Raw genomic sequence first — 26,882 nt, 5'->3', positions numbered from 1 at the left:
CCCCTTTTTTTTTTTGGAAGGAGAAGATTCACTCTAAGCTAACATCTCTTGCCAATCTTCCTCCTTTTTTCTTTCTTTCTCTGCTACAAAGCCCCAGGACACAGTTGTATATAGTTGTAAGTTCTTCTGCTTCTTCTATGTGAGCTGCCGCCACAGCATGGCTATTGATAGACAAATGGTTCCATGCTGGGGAACCAAATCTGGGCCGCTGAGGCAAGCAGGCCGAACTTTAACTGCTAGGCCATCAGGGCTGGCTCTGACACACACTTTTGATATCAGCCAAATAACTTAGAAAGGACCAGGGCTCAATGAGAGCTCATTTCTTTTTTGCACTGTGGTAGGGGTGGCAGTGGGAGTGGCAACGGGGGCAAGACTAATTAATACAGTGTTCAAAACAAGTTAGTAAATGATGCGAGAGAACCTGAGGGATGAACCAAGGCAGGCCTCAGATCGTTAGCACAGGTAAACAGTCATGTCTACAGGCTGGCCTATCCAGGAGCTTGGTCATGAAGCATGCTGGGACCAGAGGGAGAGGATAGAGCTGGAGCCTAGAAGAGGGGAGCTGGGGAACGGGATTGTGTGGAGCCGGGGTGTGGGTTCAATTCAGAGGCCAGCTCCAGTCTGGGACAGAACGTCCAGTGAATGGTCGTCAGTACTTATGAACTCCATGAGGGTAGGGCCACCTGGCTCTTGTTCCCCACTGAATCCCAAGTTCTAGCAGGTTCCCAGTGTGAAATGGATGGAGGGATGATGGTTATCTAGGCATGGAGTCACGTCCATCACATCCAGCGTGTCGGGTCAGGAAGGTCTGCACTGTGGCTTTGAGCAATCTGTCCATCTGTGCCAGCTCCTTCCCTCCCAAAGAAAGGCACCAGCAGCAGAATACAGCGTTGAAAGTAGAGGGCAGTGCCAGAGACTCTAAGGCGAGGAGCTGGGGCCCCAGCCCATGGGGCTCTAATTCTGGACAGGATTTATTCCAGAAAGAATACACAACTTGGCAGTGGGAACTCAGTCCCATGGATGAATCCTTCAGTGAGATGGAGAGCATTAACATTGAGGATGCACGGGCTTCTATCTATATGTGTTTAGATACCACCTCATTACATAAATGCATTGTGGTATACTTAATCTCTACTACCCAAAGGTTTTTTGTTTGTGTGTTTGTTTTAAGTCACTGCAGAAATGGAAGTAAAAGAAAAATAGAGTTGAGAAATTTTAATGGAAACAGGGTAGAGTCAATACCCAAAATACATGCCATAAGGTCCTATAAAATATACCTATACCTATAGGTAGGATAAAAACTTAGTTACGAGCTGCCTAGTGGCCTGAGCAAGAAGGAAAACAGGGGCAGTCACAAGCTTTATAGTGTTCAGAAGATAAACCAACAGCAACTCAGAGAGGCACAGCTTTTCAGGGTATGGAGATCTGAGCGGCATTTTCTACAGGTCCTCACACAAAGGAGGTTACCCATCTGTGCCCTCCCATGGGTACACAGGGCTCCTGCCAGCCTACTGGCTACTGGTGTGAGGCTGCTCATACATTTCCTGCCTCCGTCAGGCCCAGCTCAGGAGCTGAGGGGGCCTGCCCACAGACCCAGCTGGAAAATAGAATAGGGGAGCACTAGCATTTCTATTCTCCCAGAGACATCTCTACCTGAGATGCTGCTGGACACCAACAGAGGTGTTTTCTCAAACCTGGGGATGAAGGAACTGAACAGCAGCTTTTAATTCCCCACCTGGCACTGGGAGCCAGTGTAAAGTTGGTCTTGGCAAAAATGAAGGTGTAATTAATGAGATTATTAAGGGAGTGAGAGTTGCAGAGCCATCCCCAGCTGTGGGGCTTCACTTGGCTTACCCTCCAGTGACTCACTGGCTTATGAGCAATCCTCATACGCCTGATTTAGAGGACTTACTCACCCTTCAGAGAAAGACTTTAATGCAATAAAGCAAATGTCAGCAAGCGGGATGCAGCTTAGCACCTCTGCCCAGCCTGCACCCAGCTTCCCATTCCAGCCATTCGGCACCTGGACAGGCCTGCACAATGGGCAAGCTTCCAGGGCACATTCCAAGGCTGAGCAGAGGCTCAGAGATGTGAGACGGGGGAGGGACCTCAAGCATCAGCTAGATCAAGCCCTGAAGTTTGGTCCACAGACGTTAGAGATTAGCTGCAAAGCATGGGAGTTAAGGGCGGGGTGAGGGCTAGAACCCAGGACTTCCTCCTGTCCATGCGCTTCACTCCCCTTTCTTCCATGGAAACCCTGCTTGGGTTCCGAAGAGGGGCTTGAGCTGAAGGAAATGCGGGTTCCCCAGTGTGGGTGGCGTTCTGATCTGCGGACTTTCCAAGAAACCTGTGGAGGGAGAGTTGGGGAAAGGAGAAAGCATGTGAGGAGCAAGGCCCCAACCACACAGCCTCTGAGGGGAGAGATTTAGAAAGAGCTAGGCTGCCCTGGGCTCAGCCCGCATCTTGCTATTTGCTGACACGGTGCCTGCTGAGAGAGCTGGAGGCCTCCTTGGGCCCTCCAGAAGCAAGGGGTATGGTGGAAGCTCCATGTCGGGCACCAGTTGACTGGAATGGTGTAAATAACAGCCAGTTCCTGGTTTCCTCTGATAAGGAAACAGGCCCCAAGAGCTAGGCTGGAGCGGAGGCATAGGCAGCCATGGGGAGAAGTCATTACGGCCCCTTCCTTCCACCACAAAGGGAATCACTCAGAAGACAAGTTGACTCAGCCGTGGATTTAAACCCATCATTGAGGGATTTACCTTGGAACTCCTGAATTATCTGAAGAATTAGTTCCAAGGGTAAAAAGAGGGGGGCAGGCACTGAAGGTGAATCTTCCTCCAGTTCACTTCTCCATCCCTTGGCCATTTCCCAACCTTTTCTGAGTGTCTGCCATGTGCCTGCCAGGCACCGGAGGGGGGACGCTGACCACAAGCTTGGCACTTAGGCTTGCTAGAGTCACGGGCCTTGAGCTTTAAGGGACTTTCGGGATCATGCAGCTCAGTTCACTCATTTCATAGATGAAGAATCTAAGCTCCAGTCAAACTCTCTGCCTGGGCTCACGGGAGTGAAGAGCCCAGAGTGGCTGGGTGCTCTGACCACCTCCCCATGCGCCTGCATCTCCGTGTGGACTTCTCTTGCACAGGAGCTTAGGGAAGCCTTCAGCAGGAAAGCAGTTGTTCAGATCGCCAGCTGGTGAGCAGATACACAGCCTCACGCCTACAGCTGCACGTCCACCACCACCACCCTAGACTTCATTTGGAAATACAACCCAGTGAAGCAGGCTGGGGCCCCAGCTAAAGGTATTCTACCTTACCAACTCCGCAACATGAAGAAGTGCCTTTTTTTTTTAACTATTTTTATTTTGCACTATAAAAAACAACAACAACAACCAACAACAACAATGCTTTTCTTCACATTTGTTTGGATTTTAGGGAATTATTGCCTTTTCCCCTGGAGAAATAAAACCTACAGACAAAAAAGTAGTAGTACCACATTGCAAAATCCCACAAGTCAACAGCTTGAAGACAACCCCCAGGGGCAGGGAAGAAAACAAGTGTCACAAGAGACGAGACAAGCACACAGAAGGACAACAAGCTGGGGAAACGACCGTTTCAATGCCACTGACCCCAACAGCAGGTACCCCTTTTCTCCTGGCACCCACTGCCACCACCTCAAAGGGGTGATTTTTGGTCTAGGGTCTGAAGAACTCTTTTCAAGTGACACAAGAGTTGCTTTGAGGAGAGGTGCAAGGAGAAAGGTTCAAGTATGAATGAGAATCATGCCAAAGTCCACAGCCAGGGAAGAACCCACAGGGAAAGGAAACCCAGAAGGGTCTGTGTCTTGCTACTTCAACCAGCTGCCTCCACTGGACCCCAAGACGGCGTCTCAGAAACATCTGAGGGTTCCAATCAGCATAGGTCATGTCCCTACAAACCCTGCAGGGTTACTTCCCTGACTAGATGGTGGTTGGCTTATGTCCTGAAGCAACAGAGACAGATGCTGAGTCTGCCAAAGTTAAAAAAGGTGGAAATTGTGCTTCCTTCAAAATGAATTGGCTTCATTAACTGCCTTTTCTCCCAGTCTAGCAAATGCTTTCTCCCCCGTTGCTGCAGGTATTTATTGCCTTACGCTTGAAATGAAAAGGCGAACTTTGAGGTGCAAGGACTGGGCAGTCCTGAGAGGGCAGAGGGTCTGGAAGTACAGTAGTCAGCACACGCTGTGCTCTCCTAATGGCTTGGCCTTCCTTCAGTCCCGAGAACCTATCCCCGAGGTCAGTCTGAAGTTCGTTTGCAAGCCCGGTGACCATTACTATCCCACTGGGGCAGTGGGACAGGGAGGTCTTCAGTATTGCACAGGTATGAAATGTCCACGAGTTTAAAAAACAAAATCACAGTTGTTCCTGGGGCTGGGCTGGTTCCCCCATCCCAGTTTTAGCAGGATGTGGCTGTGGCCATGGGGCTCCTGCTGAGCTCTGAGACTGTCGAGTGGGTGGGCACTGGCGCCAGCACCGAGGTAGGGAATGTGCAGTAGGAACCCTGCACGTCAGGGCTCAGTGTCTGCAAATGAGCTTTGAATGAAGAGCCAGCTGCCTCCCCTTGGCAAGAGGGAGCCTGAGGGGTGGGCGTGGAAGGCAGGATCTCAGATTCATACTGCAGGAGCTGGCCCATGAAGCCAAAGTTGGGTGAGATCACACTCCTCCTCTGCTTGATGTAATCAAAGGCGTCCTTCAGGCGGAACTGCTTGGTCTTCATGAGGTAAGCCATGCAGATGGTGGGTGAACGGGAGATCCCAGCCTCACAGTGGACCAGGACCTTGCCTCCCTTTTCCCTGACACAGTCTGGAAGGAGGAAAAGACAGTAGGAATGAGCCAGGATTGGAACCCAAAGGCAATGCCAAAACATAAGAATTAAACACAAAAGTGGCCTACTTATCAAACCGTCATGCCAGTTCAACAGCTGTGGTCCCACATGAGACTTTTGCCCGTCCTTAATTGCCACTGGTGAGGATAGAGCTTTTGGGGTCCTACCACTGTCTATCCCCCATGTAGGACCCTTATAGTCCTTAGAGCAGCTTTCCAGTTCTCCAGGATACTTGCACAGATTCTGCCATTAGAGGCGCTAGACCAGGAGTAATCGCTTCCCAGGGATGCCATCTTAACTTGGGTTCCATGGATGGGTTTCAAGAGGACACTGGAAAATCCTTCAAATTGCATGCAAGTTTTTATTGAGTATGCACATTTTTCTGAGGGTCCCAGGCACAAAGACTGACTTGGAGAAACAATTCTTGTCTCTCTGGGTCTGATTCTAATGGTGATGACCTAGCCCCCATCCTGGTGGAGGCCTGCCAGCCTTCCCGGGCACCCTGTCTGGCTCTGCCAGGGCGGATGCTTGGCTGGGTCCCCAGGGTTCCCATCACCAAACACAATAAATAGTGCACAGCCACTAATTATAGCCCTGGCTAAGTGACGCTTACAAGATGGAGGATATAAATGGCTTTCACAAACTCCATCTTGCACAACAATGGGAGTCACTGCTATAAAGCTACCACCATCAGTTAGCATTCTTTAGCTCAATATGACAACAAGGAGGTCGGCTTCCTTTTCTGCTCTATTCATCCCCCCCAAAAGAGCAACAACTGTTAAAAATGGGAAGGGGTAAAAGGCTAAACATATCTACACATCAAACAAAAACCACAAAAAACAGACTTTCAATTCCCTGTCTTGTTAGTGAGAAAACAATTACATCACAGGAAGTTAGATGTACCTGGCACTACGTGAGGCCACAGAATGCAAAAACACAAGATTCTGAAGGGCAAGTAAAGTCAGCCCCCTTATCCACCTTCCTTTTCAAGTTCAAGGAGTTTGCCAATGAATCTGCAAGATCTAAAAGCTCAAGTTTCTCAGGACTGAGGGAGGAACCCTGGAGTTTCCTCATCAGAACAAAAATCCCAAAGGACACCCCAGGTTAGCTCATTAGAGGTGCCCCCAATTCAGTCTCTGACTCAAAAGAAAAAAACCATCCCTGTAAACTAGCTCAAAGGAGAGACCACAAATCCCTAGGATTACAGGGTCGTGGCTCAGACTTTCCTTTGCTTCTACTGGCTTCCTTTGTAGTCTAGCTTCTAACTGGCCCACTACCACACCCAAGGCCTAGAGTGCACGGCTTCTGGACCCCACTCTCCCCTGCAGGGCTTGCCTTCCACATGGCCCTCGGAAGAGGTGAGTGCGATTCGGCCTCAGTCCCTCCTTCTATCAGCAAGGCAAGGAGTCTGGGGAGAAGCATCCTGTGCTTTCAAAACACTGTTTGTGTGGTTGTGTACACAGAGACAATACACACACAGGATGGGGAGGGAAGCTTCTGAGACATGGTTAGGGGCGGGTTTCATGACCTCACTGAGTAGCTATCTAGGTAATTAAATAACAGGTTGAGAAGGGCAAGGCATTCCCAGGGACAGGGAGAACAAGTCAAGGGCTTCCCACCCTGAACCCATCATTTCGGCTGCCTCTCAGAGACTCTGAGGGAATCATCTCAACCCAGAGGCTCAGAGGACAAGGAGGACAGGCTCAGCCTTTTGCCTCTGGCGAGTTTCTCATTTTGGGTTTCCTGTAGAGCAGAAATCGTGTGTGACAAGCAGAGGGCCCACCAAGCGGCTGATGGGGGGCCTTTAATTGCTACCTGCACTAAGTCATTACTGCTGTGCCCAGCATCTGCCTTTTCCCCTCCAACATCCTTCAGAACAGGATACATCTCAGCTCCAACTATGCGCATTAAAGGGAAGGAAGCACTCTGGAAAGGGAGGCGAGACCACAAAGTCTGGTGCTTGCAAATTTGAGACAGAAAACGGTCTGCCTGGTCCCCCAGGGAGAGGGATGGGGGAAAAAGAAGATGTCAAACAGAGGAACGACCCAGGCTACAGTGAGGAGCTGGAAACCCAAAGCTCAAAGCCTTTTCCAGGCAAAGGGACCAGAGGTTTCCAGGTCTACACAATGGAATAAATGAAAACTGCCTCACAGAATGTACAAAGGAAGCAAAAGATGCCAACTTTCCCGCACATAAAGCATGGAGCTTGAGTCAAGTGCTATCTTTAATCCAAAACTAGCTGAAAATGCAAAACAAACTGCCCTCAAAGCAGTTTGCCAAAAACTATGGAAAGCTGCCAGGGCCCTCGGGGCTCAGTGCGTAAGTAGTGTGCTCTCCATCCTTCTGTTTGCTTTTAAAAATATCCCAACCTACGTAGAAGCACGGTTAGGGTGCTTCTTTCCCTCCCCTGCTTCCCTGGCGTGGAGCATTACGCACAGAGGCCCTCTGCTTCCCGCCCAGCTACAAACAAAAACAAGAGCAGCAGTGAGCACAGCCATAAAATTGAATTAATTCATTTATCTTGCTAATTAAAGCTCCTATTAGTAGCAACTCAAATCTTCCCGTGCCTTTTCGGTGACTGCGTCCCTTCTTGGCTCCAACTGTTGGTGGTTGCATACACAAGATACTTTTCTTCTTGGTGAAGGTAGCCCCCATCAGTACGTCAAAATCCGAGGTCACGTGTCCCTAGGGGGCTCCCAAAACAACTGAGGGCGAATGGCTGAACCTACCAATGAAGTCTATTGCTTCTTGAAAGTGGGAGCTGATGTCGGCCGTGTGACTGTCCTCCACAGGGATCCATTTGTAGTGTAGGCGGGTCGTGCAGGCCTCGGAGGTCCGCCGGGACACATTGAGCAGGGCCGTGATGTGCAGGTTGGCAAGGAACTCGCACTCGGATGCATGGTAGGCACTTCCAAGGTAGAGGAACGGAAGGATTTCAACGGGGCCGCCCTGGAAGCAGGGGCAAAAGACGACCAGGAAATACTGGATGAGCTTGCTCATTTGGGAGAAGAAACCAAACAACCCTGACCTGTTTGTTTTAAGGTGGGAGGTTCCCTCTCTGGTTTCCAGGTAGAGAGAGTTCAGAGCCAGGGCAGTTCAGCCCAGAGTGTAGGTGGAGCCTCCATCCTGGCAAACTCTCTACCCTACATTGCAGCCTCATGACTCAGTGACAGCAAAGCCCACACAGCATAGATTTTCATTTTCTTGCACATATCAAGGAGGTAGGAAATGCCAGCAGCCTTCCTATGCTGCCAAGGATGAGAAGCAGTGTGGCATCATGGGAAGAACCAAGAGGCCCTTTAACCTTGGGGCAACCTCGGTTTCTTTCTAGATAAAATGGGGAAGGGTTCAACAAGGTGAGCTGCCCTCTCTACAGTCCCGAGTTTTTATATACTGTATGTCACCAAACCTAGGACACTGTTGATCCTCAGATGCACCCAGATTTCAGAGATGTTAAAATGGGTCCCCTCTCCCACAAAAAAGTATGCTTCTTAAGAAGTGAAAAGAACTACTATCTACCCCGGAATTCTCAGATTAAGAAAAGCTGTTAGGTCATGAGCGGAGGGGCTTCCCCCACCCCTGATCTTCTTTGTGTGGGCTCAAGGGTTTGGTGAGAGATGCTTACATCCTCATCCTTTTGGGAGGCCCCCCACACACCAGGTTTCTAGTTAAGGAGGATCTCGATGAGAACCAGGAGACCATCGACCCTGAGGCAAAGCTAAAAAAACCTGCTAGCTAGTCAAACTCTGGCAGCTCAGCATTTCCAGGGTGGCAAGAGAAGCCAGTGATGTTGGAACAATGGGAGCCCCTGGAGATTTAGAGGGAAACATTGAGCTGGAGGCACAGGGGCTGTGTCTTTGGGAACCTTTCCCATATCATCCATCCGCTTCCTGTGTTTCCATTTCCTGTCCCAGAATAAGAGCAGAATGGAAACTCTCTGCCAGACCCATACTAGGGAAAGGGGCATGGGACCAGGGCCAGCAGCAGTAGGCAATTCTCAAATTACCCAGGCTGTGGTGTTTGCTTTTTCTTTCCTGAGAAGTCAAATATTACAGCAAAGGTCAGTTTGGCCGCTTGGAAGAAAGTTATAGAGAACTTTACAAAAGGTAATAATAGTAACAACCAGTATTTTCATTAGCACCTACAATGGCTGGCCCCTGGGTTTAACACTTTAGATGTACCTACATAGATCTCTCTCTCTTTAGAACCTGGTAAGCGCTGGCCTACCAGGCCTGGGATCTCATTCAACTTCTGACGCTCAGCCCAACACACCCCTGAAACCATGTATCTTTCCTTTTCTGAATCTTCTGTTTAGACTCAAGAGGAAGAAACCAAAGGTTAACACCATCTCGCCTGGCTTCTCTCAATGCAGAAAAGCTTCTAAGAAATAGCAAGAGGGGGTTCCCCAGATGAACCCTGGAGACACATCAGGGCCTCCCCAGTCCTCACTTGGCCAAAGGTCTGTGTGCTCTCACAACATCCTGCCAATTCTTGTTTCTCTTTCACTTTCTGAGAAACCAGGGGAAAACGCCACCCAAACAAACAAAAATAGAAATCCAGCTAGGCCGGATGCCCACAGCTTGCAAGCCAAGGGTTCATCAAACACGTGAGTATTTTTAATAAAGGAAAACAAACAAAATAACAACCCTGGCACCACGCCAAGCTAACAGGCTTCCTGACCAAGGATCCCATTCAAGGAAAGGTCACCTGGCTTTACTCAGAAGTTCATCCCCAGGGGCAGAGCTCTGCTCATGGCAGGCAGCTGGCATTTTAGGCAGCATCTGGATGTTTTCCTTCTTATGATTTGGATATGGTCTTATTTTGTGGGAAAAACTTGAAAAGCTCCGCCCACCAAGTCGGGTGCCTAGAATGACCCTTTTGTGAAAGAAGGCACGTGGAAAACAGAACAAGGTCCTGAAAAGAACCAGAACAGGGAGTTAAGAGAAGGGGGTTCTGGGCCTAGTGCTGCCACGAACCGAGCAGCAGGATGCTTTGCAAATCAATCATCTCAGTGGCCGTGAGACAGTTTTTCCCTCTGTAAATTGGGAAGGTGGGTTTTAACCTCTGGTTTCTGCTATAGATTTGGGTCATCGCTCCCCTTTTTGTCATCTTCCTGCATCATAGGTAACCCCCTGACTGAGCCTTCCACTTTTTCTTCCTTTAATGAGTTGTCAGAAAGTACAGTTCTTGGAAGGAAAAAAACCCACACGTTTGTAGAAACATGAAATCCTCTAGTGTCTCTTGGTCTCCTCTGGTTTCAGAATTTATGAAATTAGAAACCCTTAGAGAAGCCTGCTTACCATCCAAATAATAGTTTCTCTACAACCCTCTCAACTTCTCCCCCTGCCCCATTTCAGTTAAAAATACCAACAAGACAGGCCTTGACAGTACTGGGTTGGTATGTAGAAACTGGAACAGGAACAATTACAAAGAAGATCAACACCGGAAGCCTGAAAGTCAGCTCTGAAACATCTTCAGAGAACCTAAACCGATATTTCAAAGCTTCTCTGCATCTCCCAGGCCAGCTAATAATAATGTATCTTTCACTTCCCCTTTTCTCCAGAAGCTGTCAAGCATCCTGTGGCTCGTTTGCTCTTGTCAGCTTGTTTGCTGGAAGGAAGCCCATTTATTCTTGGATGGAAACTCAAGCTGGCAAGCAACAGAGGCTCTCTAAAGCTAGAGGGCTCTGCCAACACCGTGAGCCACAAGAGAACCAACCACCTTGGTTGCTGAGTGGTTACTGAGGGGTGGGGGGGCGGGGGTTGGCAGTCAGGGTGCTGAAGAAGGAATGGAGCCAGGAGATGGGAGAGCACTTCCACAGCCATGTACCTGGTCATAAACCGGTCTGTAGCTGATGTTGAGCACTGGTTTCCCACACTGGCTGATGAGGGCTCTCTCAGTTTCAATCTTTTCTTGGGAAATGGGTTTTACGTCCACGCAGCACTCAGGATATTCTGAGTAGAAAGTCTCATATCCCCCTTCAAGAAAAGAAAAGTAAGACAGATGTAAGCATTGATTTCTCAGGCTGTCAGAACCTGCCCAGAATTAATCAATACCCTGAGTGTGGAACAGTCAAAAATATTGGCTAATATAGATTCTGGTCATATAAAAAAATTGAGTCAAACCAACTAATAGTTTCAGAATAGAAATGGGCTTTACACCCACACACACATGACACACATACTTCTAAAAAGCTCTAGTTCAGGGAGGCAATGATTAACCTTTTGTGTCTATCAGAAGCGGCTTAAACTGTGAAAGGAAATGTATCTGACATCCAGCAAATATTAACCAAATCCCTCCAAAAAACAAAAAAACTTTTCTCTTGTTTATCTAAAATGCAGATGTGATTATCCAGAATTTCATTCATTCGAAAGATAGATACTCCTAAACTGGTCTGTTTTGTCCCTAGCCCATCAGCTCTAAACTGGATTCTAGCTGGAACTCCCCCTATTCATAAGGGACTAGGGGCTGACCTGAGGTTTACACTCAAGGCAGTAAAACAGCCCTGCCCTTTCTCACTCCCAGGGCGCTGAGAACAGAGCCGACAATCCTCTCTATAGGTCCTATTAAGAGTAATCAATCTAGTTAATTACCTTGCAAACCAAACTGGAGGAATGAGGATTCTGAACTTAATTCTCAGTCCCCAGAAGTAAAAACCGTCTCTCCTTTTGATGACCACGTACCCTCCCTTTCTACCTCCTTATTACTCTCCCCTCCAGGAGCCCTCAAAATGTAAGTCAACTACTGGCAGGTACGATTCTGTAAAAATCCTTAATATCACATTTAAACTTCTCCAAATGGATCACTTAAGGTAAAAACTCTGACCAACTCACAGGGACTTGAGCATATAAATAAGACTTCTCAGGCCCAGTACACTCAGTGGGGAAGAACCACATGAAAAAGTGGCCTTGGAAGCTTCAGAATGCCAAGCACTGAGGGGTGAACTGGCCAGCTTCATCTGGGGAAACCCTGGTTTCCAATCCAAAGAAACCTAAGTCACTTTCTAGAGCCTCCAGAAAAGCTGCTTCTGCCTTTTTCTGGCCCAGAGAATCCACTTGGGGTCAAGTCATCAATGAAATATGCATTCTGGGACCGTGTTATTTTCCTAAAAGCCCGTTTTTCCTTCTGTCTTTTGGTGTGGTGACAGCCCCATGTGGAGCACATGGTGATTTTTGTAAACCCCTGCAGCAGACAAACGGTTAATGGATTACATGACAGTCTCCAGCTCCCTCCCAGAAGCTGCGGCCAATTCCTAGAATGAGTCATCTTGCCATTACAGCTTCCTCTCAGCTTGCTGGAACTGCCCCCGCCCCCATTCAGTACACCCAAATCTCCCCTGTGGTCACTTCAACAAATAGCCCACTGGGCCTATGTGGACGAGCTTCTGGTCCTCTCCAACGACCATGTTCCCGGTCACGACAGGAGGCCAGGCTGGAGGCGGAAGGTGGTAGAGGTGTTTGTGGCTTAGCTTCCCCCTCCCCTCCACCGTAGCCCCTGGCCTCCTCCTCTTCCAGGAGGCAGAGAGAATGCCAGACTTACACTGATCCACAGCTTCCTCGGAAGAGGTGTCCCTAGTTAGTAAATCACTTCCTGTGCCTGGGCCTCAACATTTTGGTTTCCAAGAGACAAAGTGAGCGATACAGGATGGGAATCTGGAGTAAGAGTGGCCCAGGCCCTCCTAAACCTCAGAATGAGGCTTGGGAAAGAGAAGCCTTCAGACTGCCCCAGCTCTTGGCTTTAAATAGAGCACTTAAGAGATGGCTGTTAGGAAGACAGACAGGAGGTGCGTGTGTGGGCTGGGTCCTGCCTGCCTGTTGACAAAATAAGGCAGGCAGACAAAGAGTCTCAGTGTAGTTGAGGGACAGATAAACAGGCCCTGCCTCTTCAAGTTGGGGTCAGGAGGAGTCCTCCAGATTAGATGGTCTCTGTCTTCCACCCACTTCCATCAGAGGCATGGAGAGACAGAACATTCCTCTCTGGTGCCTCACTTGGGTCGCAAGAGCCCTGGCAATACTTTTGGCTGCTTCAACCCTCTTCAGAGGGATTCTGCTTTCCATCACCACCGCATCACCAGGGGAGGAGAGCAGAGAAAGTGCATGGATGTATAAATTGGCACTGACACCACCATTCGGTTATCATCTCAACAGAGTTTTGGGGCGGGGGGGGAGCGCTTAAAGGGAAGTGTAAAAAGGCATTGTCTCCAAGATCCCAGATGCCACTAGATTAAAACCTCAACTCATATCTGGACATGAGTTGGGTAAAGAAATAAAAATTCTTTGGCAACAACTTAACATTTAGTAGTGTCATAAGGGTAAGTATCAAGCAATTTCTACTGAAATTTAAAATGCACACAACTTTCAACCTGGCAATTCTATAACTTTACTGAAAGACAGTGCACATGCAAAAGCATTTGGACACGGGGCCGGCCCTGTGGCGGAGAGGTTAAGTTCACAGTCTCTGCTTCAGTGGCCCAGGGTTTCGCCAGTTCGAATGCTGGGCGCGGACATGGCGCCACTCATCAAGCCATGCTGAGGTGGCATCCCACATGCCACAACTAGAAGGCTCCACAACTAAAAATACACAACTATGTACCGGGGGCTTTGGGAGAAAAAGGTAAAATAAAATCTTAAAACACATTTGGACAAAGATATACTGGATCACACTGCTTCAAACAGTGAGGCTGGAGGCAACCTAGTGGGTATCAGCAGGGGACTGGTTTAAAAAGTGAACCAGAGGGGCTGGCCCCGTGGCCGAGTGGTTAAGTTCACACGCTCCGCTGCAGGCGGCCCAGTGTTTTGTTGGTTCGAATCCTGGGTGCGGACATGGCACTGCTCATCAAACCACGCCGGGGCAGCGTCCCACATGCCACAACTAGAAGGACCCACAACGAAGAATATACAACTATGTACTGGGGGGCTTTGGGGAGAAAAAGGAAAAAAATAAAAAATCTTTAAAAAAAAAAAAAAAACTGAACCAGACACATACGCTCTGATATGGACGAATCTCCCAAGATCTAGCTGGGTAAAAGAGTCAGGAAGAGGAAATACACAAAATCATTCTATTTTTTAAAGATACTCATGGAAAATTAACTTATTTAAAGATCAACAAGAAACGGTTCATGGTTGTCTCTGGGGAGTGGAACTGGGTTCTAGAGTGTGCGGAAGACCCAATTTTTATTGTACAGCCTTTGTGCTGTTCAAATTTTTACCTGTGTATGTTACTTTCATTAAAATTTTTAAACATTTATTTTCCTGAGATGTGAGTCTACAGAGTTGCCTACTTGCGGTGAAGTAATTTCTAAACTGTCAGCATGGCAGTTTGGGAGGGGTGGGGAGCAGGGGCAGGACCAGGAGGGGTTTCCTGGAACAAATCTTTCATGCTACTGGGGAGGGGGAAGCTTTTCCTGTACTCAGCGCTAAGAGCAGGAGACAAAAACCACATCATGAAGAGAAAGAAATCAGGGGCCACGTGAGAAACCTCTACAGAGCCTGGAGGGCATCCCTCCGTCCCCTGGGGGCTGAGCCTGGCTGGAAGAGGAAGATTATCTTCTTCTGCCTCTGTTATCTCCCTAACAGGAACAACAGGGGACAGTCTGCAAGAGGTGCTAATAGAGGTAGGAGCTGCCCAAGCGCCTCTGGAATCTCCTGGCCCGACTGTGTGAAATTCCCCAAATTGCAGGATTTTAAAACAGGGCCCTACACTGTACATCTCAAGGGAGCTGGACCAGAGTTGGAGGGGTCTCCAGGCGCAGCCTTGGCTGAGCCCTCATCTGTGCACTGCGGGCTAGGTCTCCCACACATGTGCGGGTACAACAGACTCAAATACGAGGCGGGAGCGGTCATGGGAAGTGACCCAGAAATCAAGGTCTTAAGCTTGAGAGTCAGTCACTCACTCACCACCGGAAGTCAAAATCATCTCCCTAGCAGGTGTAATGGACAGACTGGTGGCACAGTTTCTGGGGGTCTCACAAACCAAAGGCCACGGAATCCCCTCCTCCGCCACCCTGCGGCACCTCTCTTAGGTCCTGGCTCGCTAGGCGGCCCGCCTCCCATCCCGGGCTGATAGCGGGAGATTGGCCCTGATTTGGCTCAGGACTCAACCGGGGATGATCCCCGGGCGGGGAGGGAAGGGGTGGAAAGGGTGGGAAGGCTGTTAGCTCCAAACTGAGCTAGAGAAACGCCTGAGAGGAGAAGGGGAGGCCGCAGGAAAACAATAAAAAGCAATAAAACGAAATGGAAAGGAAGGGGAGGGGTTCGCCAGGGTCAAAAAGGCAAGTGGGGTCGGTGAACACAGCCTAACGTACGTTAATTGTCCAGGCGGCAGGAAAGGGGACACCATGGCGCCACTCTCCCGGGGGGAGGTCGCGACCTGCTGATCCGCCAGATCGATATATCAGGAAGACCCAGAGCCCGGGCCCCCGGGAGAGCGGCGAAGCCCGCGCCAGGAAACGGGGCCCGCGCCCAGCACGAGCCGACGGCCCCCAAACTGCTAAGCAACCGCTGCGTAACCAACCCACCCGGGCAGGCGCAGAGGCCGTCAGGCGCTTTCGAGGAACGCGGGTGGGGAGGGGGAAGCTCTGAGCGCTGACACTGGCAGTGCCCGCCCTAGCGCACGTCAGGCCCCAGAGTGCAGACTCCGGCAAGCGGAGACTTCCCGGGTTCCAGGGTCGAGGAGGGCGCCCCGCGCAAGGAGGGGACCCAGAGCCCGGGGCCGTCCTGGCGCGGAGGCGGGGAGGGTGACAGGGGATCGGCGGCCCCGACGCGCTCACCTTTGAGGAAGTAGACCCGCGGGCCGGCGGGCAGGCAGGCGAGCAGCGAGGTGAGCACGACGCGAGCGGCGCTCTCTTCGCGCAGCTTCTGCCAGTGGCGGCTGCCCTGGTCAAGCACGACCACGGCCGCCACGCCGCCGCCGCCCTCCTGCAGCAGCCGCGCGCGCGCCGCCTCGTCGGGCAGCACGTAGCGCGCCGACACCGCGCCGCCGCGGGCCCGCCGCAGCACCACCGAGTTGAGGTTGACGTTGAGCGAGCCGCGCACGCTCGAGGCGGCGAAGGCCAGGTAGGGCCGGCAGTCGAGCACCACGCAGCGCGCCGCCGCCTCCTTGCGGAGCATCTTGCGCAGCTGGCGCCCGTCGAGCGACGTGACCTTCATGCCGCCGCCCAGCGGCTCCGCGCCGCGCGCCCCGCAAGTGCCCACGGCCAGGGTGCCCGCTGGCGAGGCACAAGCGAGCGACCCGCGGGGTTGCGGCCCGCCGACCGAGCCGTGCGCCGGAGCGGCAGCTCAACTCTTCCTTCCCGCCCAGCACGCTGGGCGCCGAGCCCTGCCACTCGCCGCCCCAGAAGCCGGGGATTCCGCCAGCAGCGCAGCGTTTTATGTGAATGAGCGTGCGGCCGGTGACGTGGCTGCCCATATAAGGCCGAGTATGGGCTTTCCCCGCCCCTTCGGGCTGTGGCCACGCCCCCGGGGAGCGGGAGGCGCGGGCCGGGCGGACGGCGTTAGTCAGCCAGAGAAGGAGGAAGTGGAAGGCGCCTCCGTGTGCTCTCTGTGGCATCGCTCGGAGAGACTCACTCGCGCATCACCGGGGACTGCCGGTGGGGTGTCAGGAACGCCATGGGGCCGAGGTGACCCACGCTGTGCGGGAAGAAGAGGAAGCGGGGGAGGCAGGGCCGGCGCCGCACAATCGGGCTTTGAGTTTCATAGACGTAGGTTCAGAACCTGCTGGGGGCCGGCACCGTGTAAGGCAGAGCAAGGGGAGCCCTTGGCTAGTGCCCTCAGATGAGTCAGAAATGGATTCCGATGCTTACCAAAGTCTTTACGCGTGAAATGAGATGATAGCTGGGATTTGCTTCAAGAGATGAGTTATGGATGACTCGAGTTTGGGCTTGTGTTGGTAATCGTTGAAGCTGAGTGATGGGTACTTGGGGGTTCATTATACTGTTTTCTCCACTTTTTGTATGTTTGCGATTTTCCATAATAAAAGTACCCAAAAGTAAAAATGGAGAGAGAAGAGCCAGCAAGTTAATCTCCCCAAATGGATTCTGCCCTCCAAGGATTGACAGTACTTTTCTCTGTCACCTTCCAATGATAAGTAGAATAACTGTTTTTTGTGGAGCCGTTTTCTGGCCCCTGGAAAATCTGTTGTGAAATCAGCTGCAGCATCAACATGCTTCCATTGACGGAGCTCAGACCAGCCGACTGTCCAGGTGGCTTCTGGATTTGGGGGATTATCTGTGGATCAACTATAATCCCAGGCTGTCTGCCCCCACCAGTCCCCAGCAGCTTCAGCTTCCCATCCGCTGCCTTGGGAAACTGGGGCACGATTCACCCATTCAGCAAGTATTTATTGAGGGTTGGTTTTGTGCCCAGGCTCTTCTAGCTGTGGGCACACGTGTGAGGGAAACATGTCTCTACCCTCAAGCTCACTAGGAACCATATTATTGTTGGCTGGAGCCTGCCTCCACTAGAGAGGGGTTTGTTTACTACCGACATGGGGGAATGAGGCTTTTAGAAGGAAGCAGAGATCAAATTCTGAAATCAAATGCAATCAAACTGGACACCAGATAGCTGACATTGCCTCTGGTCACAGCTGCATTGAGTCAGAGGCTCTGTCCTCGTCCTGCAGTGGAGTCTTAACGACAACGTAATGTGGGGGTTTTCTTTATTTTTGATGTTATCCATGCCAGCCATCCCTGCACCTGGTCCTCCCCAGTGTCACTGGTGCCATCCACACCCAGACATTTCCCCAAAACCACACATGTATGGAGCAGCCATGGCCTCTTTAAGGTCCTGTAGTCAGTATGGAAGAGCATCCAGGGTGAGGAGAGCTGAGGTGAATTTCGAAGAATGAATCGAGGTTAGCCAGGCCGTGGAGGGGGAGGGGAGCATTCCAGGCAGAGGAAACTGCTTGAGGTAAAGAAGAAAAAAGCAAACCCAGCATGGTATGTGCTGGAATTGTGTGGGAGACTAAGGCACTTCTGGCGTTTATCAGAAAATTAAGCAGACAGATGACGGAGGGACTTGTGTGCCATTTAAAGCATTTGGATCTTATCCTTTGGCTGGAGCAGCCCCCAATGAGGGGTCTTACTCAGTGACCTGGTTGGGGAGCATTTGGGGGCCTCACTGTGGCAATACTGTGGAGGATGGATGTTTTATTTGAGAGCAGGGGTGGGTTAGTCCAGACCTGAGTCATGGAGACAGGAGGCTTTTGTGGGTAATCCAGGCCTGAGCTGATAAGGGCCTGTGGGACTTGGCAGTGATAGCAGCAATTGAAGAGGCCACACAGATGGGAGAAACATTTAGGAAGTAAATTGCCAGAAGTGTTGGGATGGGGAGAGAAGAGTAGAGGGTGATGCCAGGGTTTTAAACTGGGGTGACTGGGTGAATGGTGACATCTTTAGATAGGGACTGTACAGGAACAGGTCTGGGTGGGTAGCAGGAGGAGGAAGGGGTGAACTTTAGATGTATTAATAAGTTAGAGTTGATCTTGGGCCCCCCAGGGGGGTGCCCAGTAAGCAGTGGGGTGGTCCGGCAACCAGTGTAGGATGGTCATCCGTCAATCAGATTGCTCCCTTCCTTCCCATGTCCAACAGATCACCAAGTCCCAGAATCCTGCCTTCCAGATCTCTCTTCTGACCTACCCTTTCCAGTCCCATGGCCGGGGCCAGCATCATGGGTGTGTGACCTGTGCAGCTGCACAGGGCCCCATACTTAGAAGGACCTCATGCTTGGTTTAATGCTCTGCTGTCACTCTCTTGAAATTCTTAATTTTTGGACAAAGGAGTCTGCTTTTTCCTTTTGGATTGGACGCCACAAATTATGTAGCCTGTCCTGCCCGTGGCTGTAGTTAAAGGGCCCCATTATCCAGCCACCGGGCCCTACAGTAGCATCCTGTTTCCCAAGCTCTAAGCCCTCTCTTTGCTCTCTTGTCCTCTGCATTGTGATCTTTTTAAGCATAGATCTGAGCACAGAGCCCATCTGCTTTGCTCAAAAACCCTCAGTGACACCTACGCACGGTCTGATAAAATCCAGATTCCTTAGTGGAACACCAAGGTCCTTGTTCCAACCAATTGGCCATAACCCACCTCTATCCTTGTTTTTCTCCCTACCCACCTTCCCCATTCCCAGGCTCCAGTCACAACAAACTGCCTGTTTCCTCAACTTGCCCAGCATGTTGCTGCCTCCACCCTTTCTTCAGGCCTTGACGGCCTCCGCCATTCCTTCCTATAGGAATCCTTCTTCACCTTTACACGCCAACTCCAGAGCTACTGTTGCACCTCCAAGAAGCTGCCCCAAAGCCCCCCAGCCTGTTAATCAGTCGCCCTCCTAGGGGTCCTCACACTTGTGCGGTTTCCCACTCCCCCAACCTGACACAGGAGTGCTATCTATCCTCCTATCATCCTGCAGGCTCCAGGGCCACACTCAGGACTTATCCCACCATCTGTGACTCCCGGCATAACACTTAGCACTTGGTAAGAGCTCAATCAGTCTTGGTGGAATGGAATTCAGTGCTTGCTGAGACTTGACAGCAGCTGGCTTTTTAGGAGGCACTTGGGAAGAGAGTTGGCCAGAGCATAAATGAGGGCCTTAGACCCTGGGTAAGGAGGCAACATAAGAGACTGTGGATGCACAGTCTCTAGGATCAGGAACTAGAGTTCATCGGCCACAGGCCTAGGAGGAAGAGGAGAGTGTCTGAGACCGGATTTGGGTAAATAACCATGCCTGTGTACCCTACTGGTTTGGAATAGGGGTGAGGGTGAGTTCAGGAAAAAAAGCAGAATTTAAATTAACATGTGAGTGGATGAGGCAGGACCTTGTTCTATTCGTCATTCTCTCCCATTCAGTCTCTGCTGTGACCAGCTTTTATTCGCTTACCTAATATTAATAGAGTGCCTTTTGTGTGTCTAGGCGTTTTCCTCCCCATGGCCCTCCCATCTCTCTCGCCCCCAGGATCTTAGAATGGAGGAAATACAATGTTCCGTCAGGGGTACAGACAGCACTTGCTGTGTGACTCCTGAGAATCACTCACCCTCTTAGAGCCGTGGTTTCCTCTGCTATAAAATGGGGACATTAGTGCCTACCTGCTAATGATGAGTGACAGTGACATAATGTACCTAAAGCTGTATTGCATGATGCAAGCATAAGGTATTTTTATGGTTGTTGTTGCAAATAATATTATCCATCAGCAAAGCATTCACTCATTTACTCGGTCCTGATGCTGGTACATTCAGCTTCCTCTTCTGTAAAATGGGAGTGAAAATAGGACTTAGCTTAGAAGTGCCTATCAGGATTCAGTGAGTTAATACATGTGAAGTACTGAGAACAATGCCTGGCGCATGTTAAGAACTCAATAAATGTTAGCTAGTTGAACAGACTGTAGTATTTGTTCTAGCCAAGAAAAGACTGTTTTCTAATGTCACAGGAAAAGAAGATGGGGGTAGCCATGGCAGGAAAGAGGGAGTTACTTGCTGTCTTCTGAAGGCTCACTGAGTAGAGGGGGATATGTAAAGAGCAAAATCCCCAGACCCACTTACAGTAAGGTAGGAGAGACAAGAAGCTGTTCACACAATAATAAGTGCTAAATTGGATGTTTTGATATTGAGAGCGGACGAAGAGAGATCAATAAAGGCTGGAGTATAAGAGCAGGCGAGCCTAGGAAAGGAGTTTTGATTTGCTAAATAACCCCTCCAATTCTAAGAGCAAGGACTTTCAAGTGTGACACCCTGAGGTTTAAGCCCCTGATCTGCCACTTACTGATTCTGTGACCTTGGGCAAGTTACTTCACCTCTATAAGCCAAAGTCCTCTCATTTGAAGAAAAAAATGGAGATAATAATAGTACCTACCTTGTAGGGCTGATGAGAAGATTAAACGAAGTACCTACGAAAAGCCTTTCTCTGCATGCCTGGAGCGTGGCGAGGGCTCTATGTAAGCCAGTGTTTTTCTTTATGAAAAGTCATGGCAGCACCGAAGCCCAGAATCTTGGCAGTAAGGAATTATAATTCTATCTTGAAATTTTCCAGAGAGGGAGCTTAGTGCCTCATGAGACATTTTTGAATGAGGCCAAAAAAGGAAACAAGCGTATCCTGGGATTTTTATGAGATGCCAGGTATGTTCTGAGCACTTCACTTAATCCTTACAACCACCCTGTGATGTAAAAACTGTTGCCTCCATTTTACAGTTGACCAAGGTCACATAGCTGAAGCCAACTTCCCTGTATCTTCTACCCTTTGCTTCCAGGTCTGGAGAAATACAGTATAAATCTAGAGCTGTTTTGAAATATTTGAAGATGGCCATCTTGACCCTTCCCAACCTCTCTTTTCTAAGATAACAGTCCTTGTTCCTTATCATAACAGTTTTCCAGACTCCTAGAAGACATTTTATTTATTTGCCAGAATTCTTTACTTATTATTCCTGAATGAAACCAGGATGCAGCAAAGAATACCCATTTACTCAAAGTTCAAAGGTCCTACAAAAAAAGAATGACTATTAAGGGCCCTAGGAGTGGTTAGAGAAAGGAAGAGAGGGAAGAAGGCAAACACTTGAAAGCAAAGAGATGCAGTTTTTCCCTTCCATTGAGGGGCCACAGTCTATTCCTGAAGAATGGGAGGGGGATTTTATCCCCAGTTCCTGCCTCCCCCATGCAGCACGTCAAGTCTGGTCTAGAAGGTGCGGGGGCATCCTTGAAAGGAAGTGGGCTGGGGGTGGGAGGAGGTTAAAAGGAGCAAGTTTGTCATCTCTCCAGCTTCAGCCCTAGAGATTCAGGCCAGAAGGATAAATGACTAGTGCAACTTGGTCTTTTCTTTTTAATGAGATGTGTGTGCCCTTGAGCGAGCATTGTGTTTACTCCAACTAAGACCTTGGAAGCAAGGAAGATGGGGGCGCCATGGGACAAAAACCACCCATACATGAAATGTCAACAACTTCTGGGTAGAGCTCTCACTCTCTCTCTCTCCCTCCCTCTCTCTCCCTCCCTCTGTAGTTTGGTATCTGTAGATGTTTCTCAGACTCCATTCTTTCTCTTACCACCCTCATGGATTTTGCAACATCTGAGTACCACCTCCTCTATCATCCCTGAAATTGACTTTACAGAGATGCATTAAAAGAAAAAAAAAACCCAAACTCTTATTCTGTCTTAAGCAATAGTATCTGGGGTTTGATAATCTAATTCTATTTTTTTGTAGTAGAAATTTAAATACATCACAATTCAAATGGGAGACTTTTGTCTGTGTACGGCCTACAGTATACAGCCTCTCCTGCCACTAGGATGCCATCCCGTGCTTAGGGAAACAGTCTTTGGGTTCTGGAGTAAAGCAGACCAGTGTTGGGCCCGGGCTCTGCAAATGGCCAGCAATGTAGCCTTCTACAAATGGCTTAAACTCCTCCAAGCTATAGTTTCTTCTTGAGTAAGGTTGGGATAATTAATAATTTGTAAAGTAGAAACCAAATAGTAGACATGAAAGTACCTTGTAAAGCACTTGGGATATTCTTTTTCATCAGTAACTTCCTTGCTCCTGGGAGGGTGGGGGTGGGCTAGAATCCTTTCACCCCTGGCCTACGACTAGTGGAAAACATTCCTAAACCTCAAGTTCAGAGCAAGGGCTTTCCCCAAGTTTCCACCAGAACTCTGCATCTGACCTGCTGTGGGTCACTCTGGGAGTCACTTCCCCTCTCTATGCATCAATTTCCTGTCTCCAAAGTGGGATTACTTATGGCAGCACTTCCCAAACTTGATTGTGCATAAAATCACAGGAGCCTGTTGAAATGCAAATTCTCATTCTGGGGCCTGAGATTCTGCATTTCCAACCAGCTTGCAGGTGATCCTGATGCTGCTGGGCCACAGACCACACTTGGAGTAGCAAGGAATTATAGTACTTAACTCTTAGAGGTGTTGAAAGACTTAAGTTAGACAGTACATCCTGCACATTTAGCCTGGTGCTTACTTCAGTAACTTATCCAATAGACAGTAGCTCTATTGTCAGTGTTATAGTGACTGGTGTAGACTGGGGGTAGGGGTGGGTTGAGATGTAACCCCAGATAGAGCAGAGGATGATGAGACTATCGCACCTGTGGGGTTTGGAAAGAGCAATGTACCAGGAGTCAGGAGACCCAGGTTCAAGTCCTAGCTTTATAACTCATGCCATAGCTGTGTGAGTTTGAACAAATCTCTTGACTTTTCTGAGCCTCAGTTTCCCCCTCCACAAAAGGGGAGGAGAATTGAATTAGATGATATCTAAGGATTCTCTCAGCATTAAATCTAAACTTGAGGCCAGTAATCCCTGTTCCACCCACACCACCAAAAGACACCTAATAGGTCTGACCTTGGCCGTAACCTTGAGCTGCATCTGTTGCAGGGATGGGCCTGTTCTGAGCCCCCCTTGACGGCGGGGAGGATGAATAAGAGCCCAGCCTGGTGCCCTTGAAGTTCCTCGAACCCTGGGTGACATCACCCCCGGAAGCCTCGTTCCTCGGGGCCTCGTGTGAAGTTCTCCCTGTTAGGGCAGGATGATTTGCAGCTTAAATGGGAGCGAGTTTGCAGCCTGCCCAGAAAAAGGATGTAAAAGGAGGCATTTTCGACATTCCATCCCATTGCTTCACCACACTGGAGGCAAAGATGATTCACGAGTAAACTTCTTGTAAGCATATATCACACCTAACAGATGGCAACCCTCACGCATGTCCCTCCAGACTCTAGACTCAAGACCCAGGCAGCTAAACCCTGCAAGAAACTTGCCCCTTGATGGAAGAAATGGGCATCTAGCAACCTATTCCCCAAGCAAGAAAAACAAGCCTACTGAGACGCACGAGCCCTACAGCTGTCAACATCCTGCCGGTGCAGCCCCAGACAATTTATTAATCCATAAATCTGTGCTGAGCCCTCACCATAAGCAAACATTTATTGAGCAACTGCTGCATGCTTCTGGCTTGGCAAGTTCACCTAAATATCTTGTTTAGCCTCATTATATCCTACTGAAGAGAGCCTAGTACAGATGGGGGCACCCAGGTTCAGAGAGGTTAAATGACTTGTTCAGGGTCACGCAGCCAGACATTCAGCAAGTGTCACCTACTGAGCAAAGCCCACGAGGCTGAGCTGACCTCTCCCTCTCTCTCTTCTGTTATGAACTTACATCAAAGCCTCTGTCCTTCATGGTTACACTTGATTATTTACTTTTCCCTCTCTCCCCCTGACCAAGGAGCCAGTCAGAGTCCCCAGCCTGGCCCACAGCTGACCCTAGTATGACATTTTGCCCAATGAATACATGAAAGGGGGACTCTGGTCCTAGCACCATACTGCTCAGCCCTGGGCTGAGTGGGGAAGGAAGAGAAGCCCAAGACTTCATTCTTGACCTCAAGGACTTACTGTCTGGTTGTTATGGACCTGAATCTGAAATCGTGAAAGGGAAAGAAGATCAACAAGTCAATCTGGGTTTGGTCATAGGTTCAAGGGGCTGGGTGAGATCAGAGGAAGAGGGGATGGCCAAGGGCCCACTCAGTCACGGTGGGCTGGGAAAATGTGTAAGAATTGAAAACCAGGGAGGATTTACACAGGCAGAGGGGAGAAAGGCTGTGAGGCTAAAGGAGATGGGATAGGAGGCAGCACAGAGAGGACTGGAGGAAGAGCCAGGTGTGGGTCTCCAGGGAGGAGAAGATATGCTGGGGGTGGGGGTGGGGCAGGGAGGTTCTGGGAACCATAAGATGGGGGGCGGTTAAATCTGGAAATAACACCTGCTTTGTGCAATCAGGAATTATGTATATGAAGTCTAAAAATGTTTATTACCCTTTAACCTAGTAATTCCACTTTTGGGAAATGATTTTAAGGAAAATCTCCAAAATCCGGGGGAGGTAAAGCTATGCTCACAACAGTGTTCCTCACAGAGCTATTTATAAGAAGGTAAAAATGGAAGCAGCCAAAACATTTCTCATAAGAGAATGGTGAAGAAATTGGTATATCCAGCAGCCATTAAATGTGATGTTTTCAAAGACTGCATAACATTCAAAATCAATTATGTTAAAATGTTAAGGGAAATGGCAGGTTACAAATAATAACAATAGCTGCATTTATTGAGTGCTACTTCCTAGGCAGTTGGTGCTGTTCATCTTTGGCCTCATGGAACAATACAACCACCCCGAGGGTGGAATTATCTCCACGGAACAGATCTGGAGACTGAGGCTCCCCCAGGTAGAGGGTGGCAGAGCTGGGATCCGAGCCCTGGTCACACTTCAGTGTGTTCTGACCACCACCTTCTATAACACGACCACATCTAGCAAGGAGACCGGAGAGAAATATATCAAATATTAACAATGGTTCTTTTTCAGGGTGGGAGGTGGGGGAGGGGTGATCCCCCCTACTTTTCTGTATTTTCCAAATTTTTCCTTATGAGGTTGTGATACTCTTTGTCTCCTTTCCTACTTTTCAATTATTTATTCTGCTTATCCTTCTGCAAATTGTTTTTCTCCATTTACCAGGCTTACTTATGGTATCGTGTCCTGGATGCCCCTTATTCTTTTGGGGGGCCTCAGACAATTCCGTGGTGTGAATTTGGCATAATTTATTTACCCGGGTCTCCAATTGAAGAATATCCTTGCCTACACCCCTTTGGGCAGAGGGTTTTGTTTGTTTTAACAAAAAAGAGTGAACTGGAAAAAAAAGTACTTCTAGGCGGCTATACATGTGGTTTGGCAGATCGGGGCTGAAGGGATTTAATTAGGGGCCTGGATTCAAGGATGGTCCTTGTTGGTAAAAAGGACTGGCGGGAGGGAGTGAGTAGGTCAGTTGGAAGGGTCAGTTTCTCTGGTGTTTCCGGTAATAATACCCCCCACACCGCACACACCCCTTCTGGGCAGCTCCATCAACTCACCCTCTTCAGCAGGTGTAGGTTTTTCTCTTTGGGGGAAGTTATGGATTAGGGTCCCCAGCCCTTGATCCGTGTGACATGCAGCTTAATTCTGTTTAGCTGTGGGCAAATCCTCACCAGGAAGTCAGTGATTCCAGTGCCTCTGGGCCACCAGGATGCAGAACTGACTCCACTTCATTCAGTTCCACCAACTTCCCTGGAGGCCTTTTATAGCAAATGTAGTTTGAAAAACTGGAAACTCAGCCAATTCCTTCCACCTGCTGTGTGGCCTGAAACTAAGTTTGTTAGGGTCTTGGGCTGTGTGCTTCATTTATGTAAAATAAGGGGCTGGAGTTAGATTTCAAACAGCTCCAGCCTTCTGTTGTGATTCTGTGAGGCCCTAGTGAGAAGGCACAGCGCTGCCTCTTACTAGCGCTACAATCCTGGGTGAGTTATTAACATCTCTGAGCCTCAGTTTCCCATCTCTAAGATGGGGGCAGCGAAAACGACCTGATAGGTTTCTGTAGATTAAATGAACTACTGCCATGAGTTTGGCACCTAGAATAGTAGCTATACCTGGAAGCTGAGTTGATGTCATGGGTCTAATCCTTAAGGATCCTAAAAATGGAAGCCCCTCGACTCCCTTTAGCCCAAGCTCCAAGAGGTTACCTGGGGCTGACCCCAGGGGAGCTTGTCTTTGAGAATGTCTGATCCAGGCAGGAAGCCTATTAATTTCTCAGCGAAGGGGGTGGCGCCTGAAGCCACCTATGCTAAATAAGAGCAACAAACACCCCTCTACAGGCAGCTCCTGAGCTTGTAAGAGTCTAAACGTGTCAAGCTGCTGGCTGGCCAGCGCATTATATACCCCATCTCGCTTCGTCCTTAGTTTTGTCTTCATCATATCACTTCATCCTTAGCCTTAGCAGCCAGAACATCAACCTAAAACTTATAAGAGGAAAGGCATCAACTTAGTGAAGTTTAAAGGTCTGGCCCAAAATTTATTATTAGAGAGTGAAAAAACTAAGTGGAACAATAAGTCTGGCACTACCATTGTAGAAAAGAAAAATCCCACTTAACTAGATGGGTGTGTGTTATATAGCCCTTTTTATATACTTACATACATTCTGCTGGTATAAAAAATTCTACTAGTAAGAAAGTGTTACCAGCTAACAGCAGCTCCTTTGGGGGCGTGTGATGG

At 49.3% G+C, this 26,882-nt stretch overlaps 1 protein-coding gene across 1 annotated transcript; it reads right to left on the bottom strand.

Moving 5' to 3' along the window:
• Positions 1-3,281: 3,281 nt before the first annotated feature.
• DUSP5 (dual specificity phosphatase 5) lies at positions 3,282-16,188 on the bottom strand. Its single transcript, XM_046654600.1, has 4 exons — positions 15,628-16,188; positions 10,689-10,837; positions 7,589-7,808; positions 3,282-4,837 (listed from the first exon to the last, which is right to left on the bottom strand). Exons 1-4 carry the CDS (start codon positions 16,004-16,006, stop codon positions 4,431-4,433), a joined length of 1,155 nt encoding a protein of 384 aa, XP_046510556.1. The 5' UTR covers positions 16,007-16,188; the 3' UTR covers positions 3,282-4,430.
• Positions 16,189-26,882: the final 10,694 nt, after the last annotated feature.

Source organism: Equus quagga, chromosome 2 (assembly GCF_021613505.1).
Source record: "Equus quagga isolate Etosha38 chromosome 2, UCLA_HA_Equagga_1.0, whole genome shotgun sequence".
Lineage (NCBI taxonomy): Eukaryota > Metazoa > Chordata > Mammalia > Perissodactyla > Equidae > Equus > Equus quagga.
The sequence above is the reverse complement of the archived record's forward strand: the minus strand, read 5'-3'. Positions and strand labels throughout refer to the sequence as shown.

Bases quoted from the DNA above. Each gene is read 5' to 3' on its own strand.
- DUSP5 (XM_046654600.1), bottom strand. From the start codon at position 16,006: ATGAAGGTCACGTCGCTCGACGGGCGCCAGCTGCGCAAGATGCTCCGC. The intron at 7,809-10,688 runs GTACATGGCTGT...CCCTGCTTCCAG, and splicing joins ACAGACCGGTTTATGACCAG to GGCGGCCCCGTTGAAATCCT. The intron at 4,838-7,588 runs GTAGGTTCAGCC...TCCTCCTTCCAG, and splicing joins AGAAGCAATAGACTTCATTG to ACTGTGTCAGGGAAAAGGGA.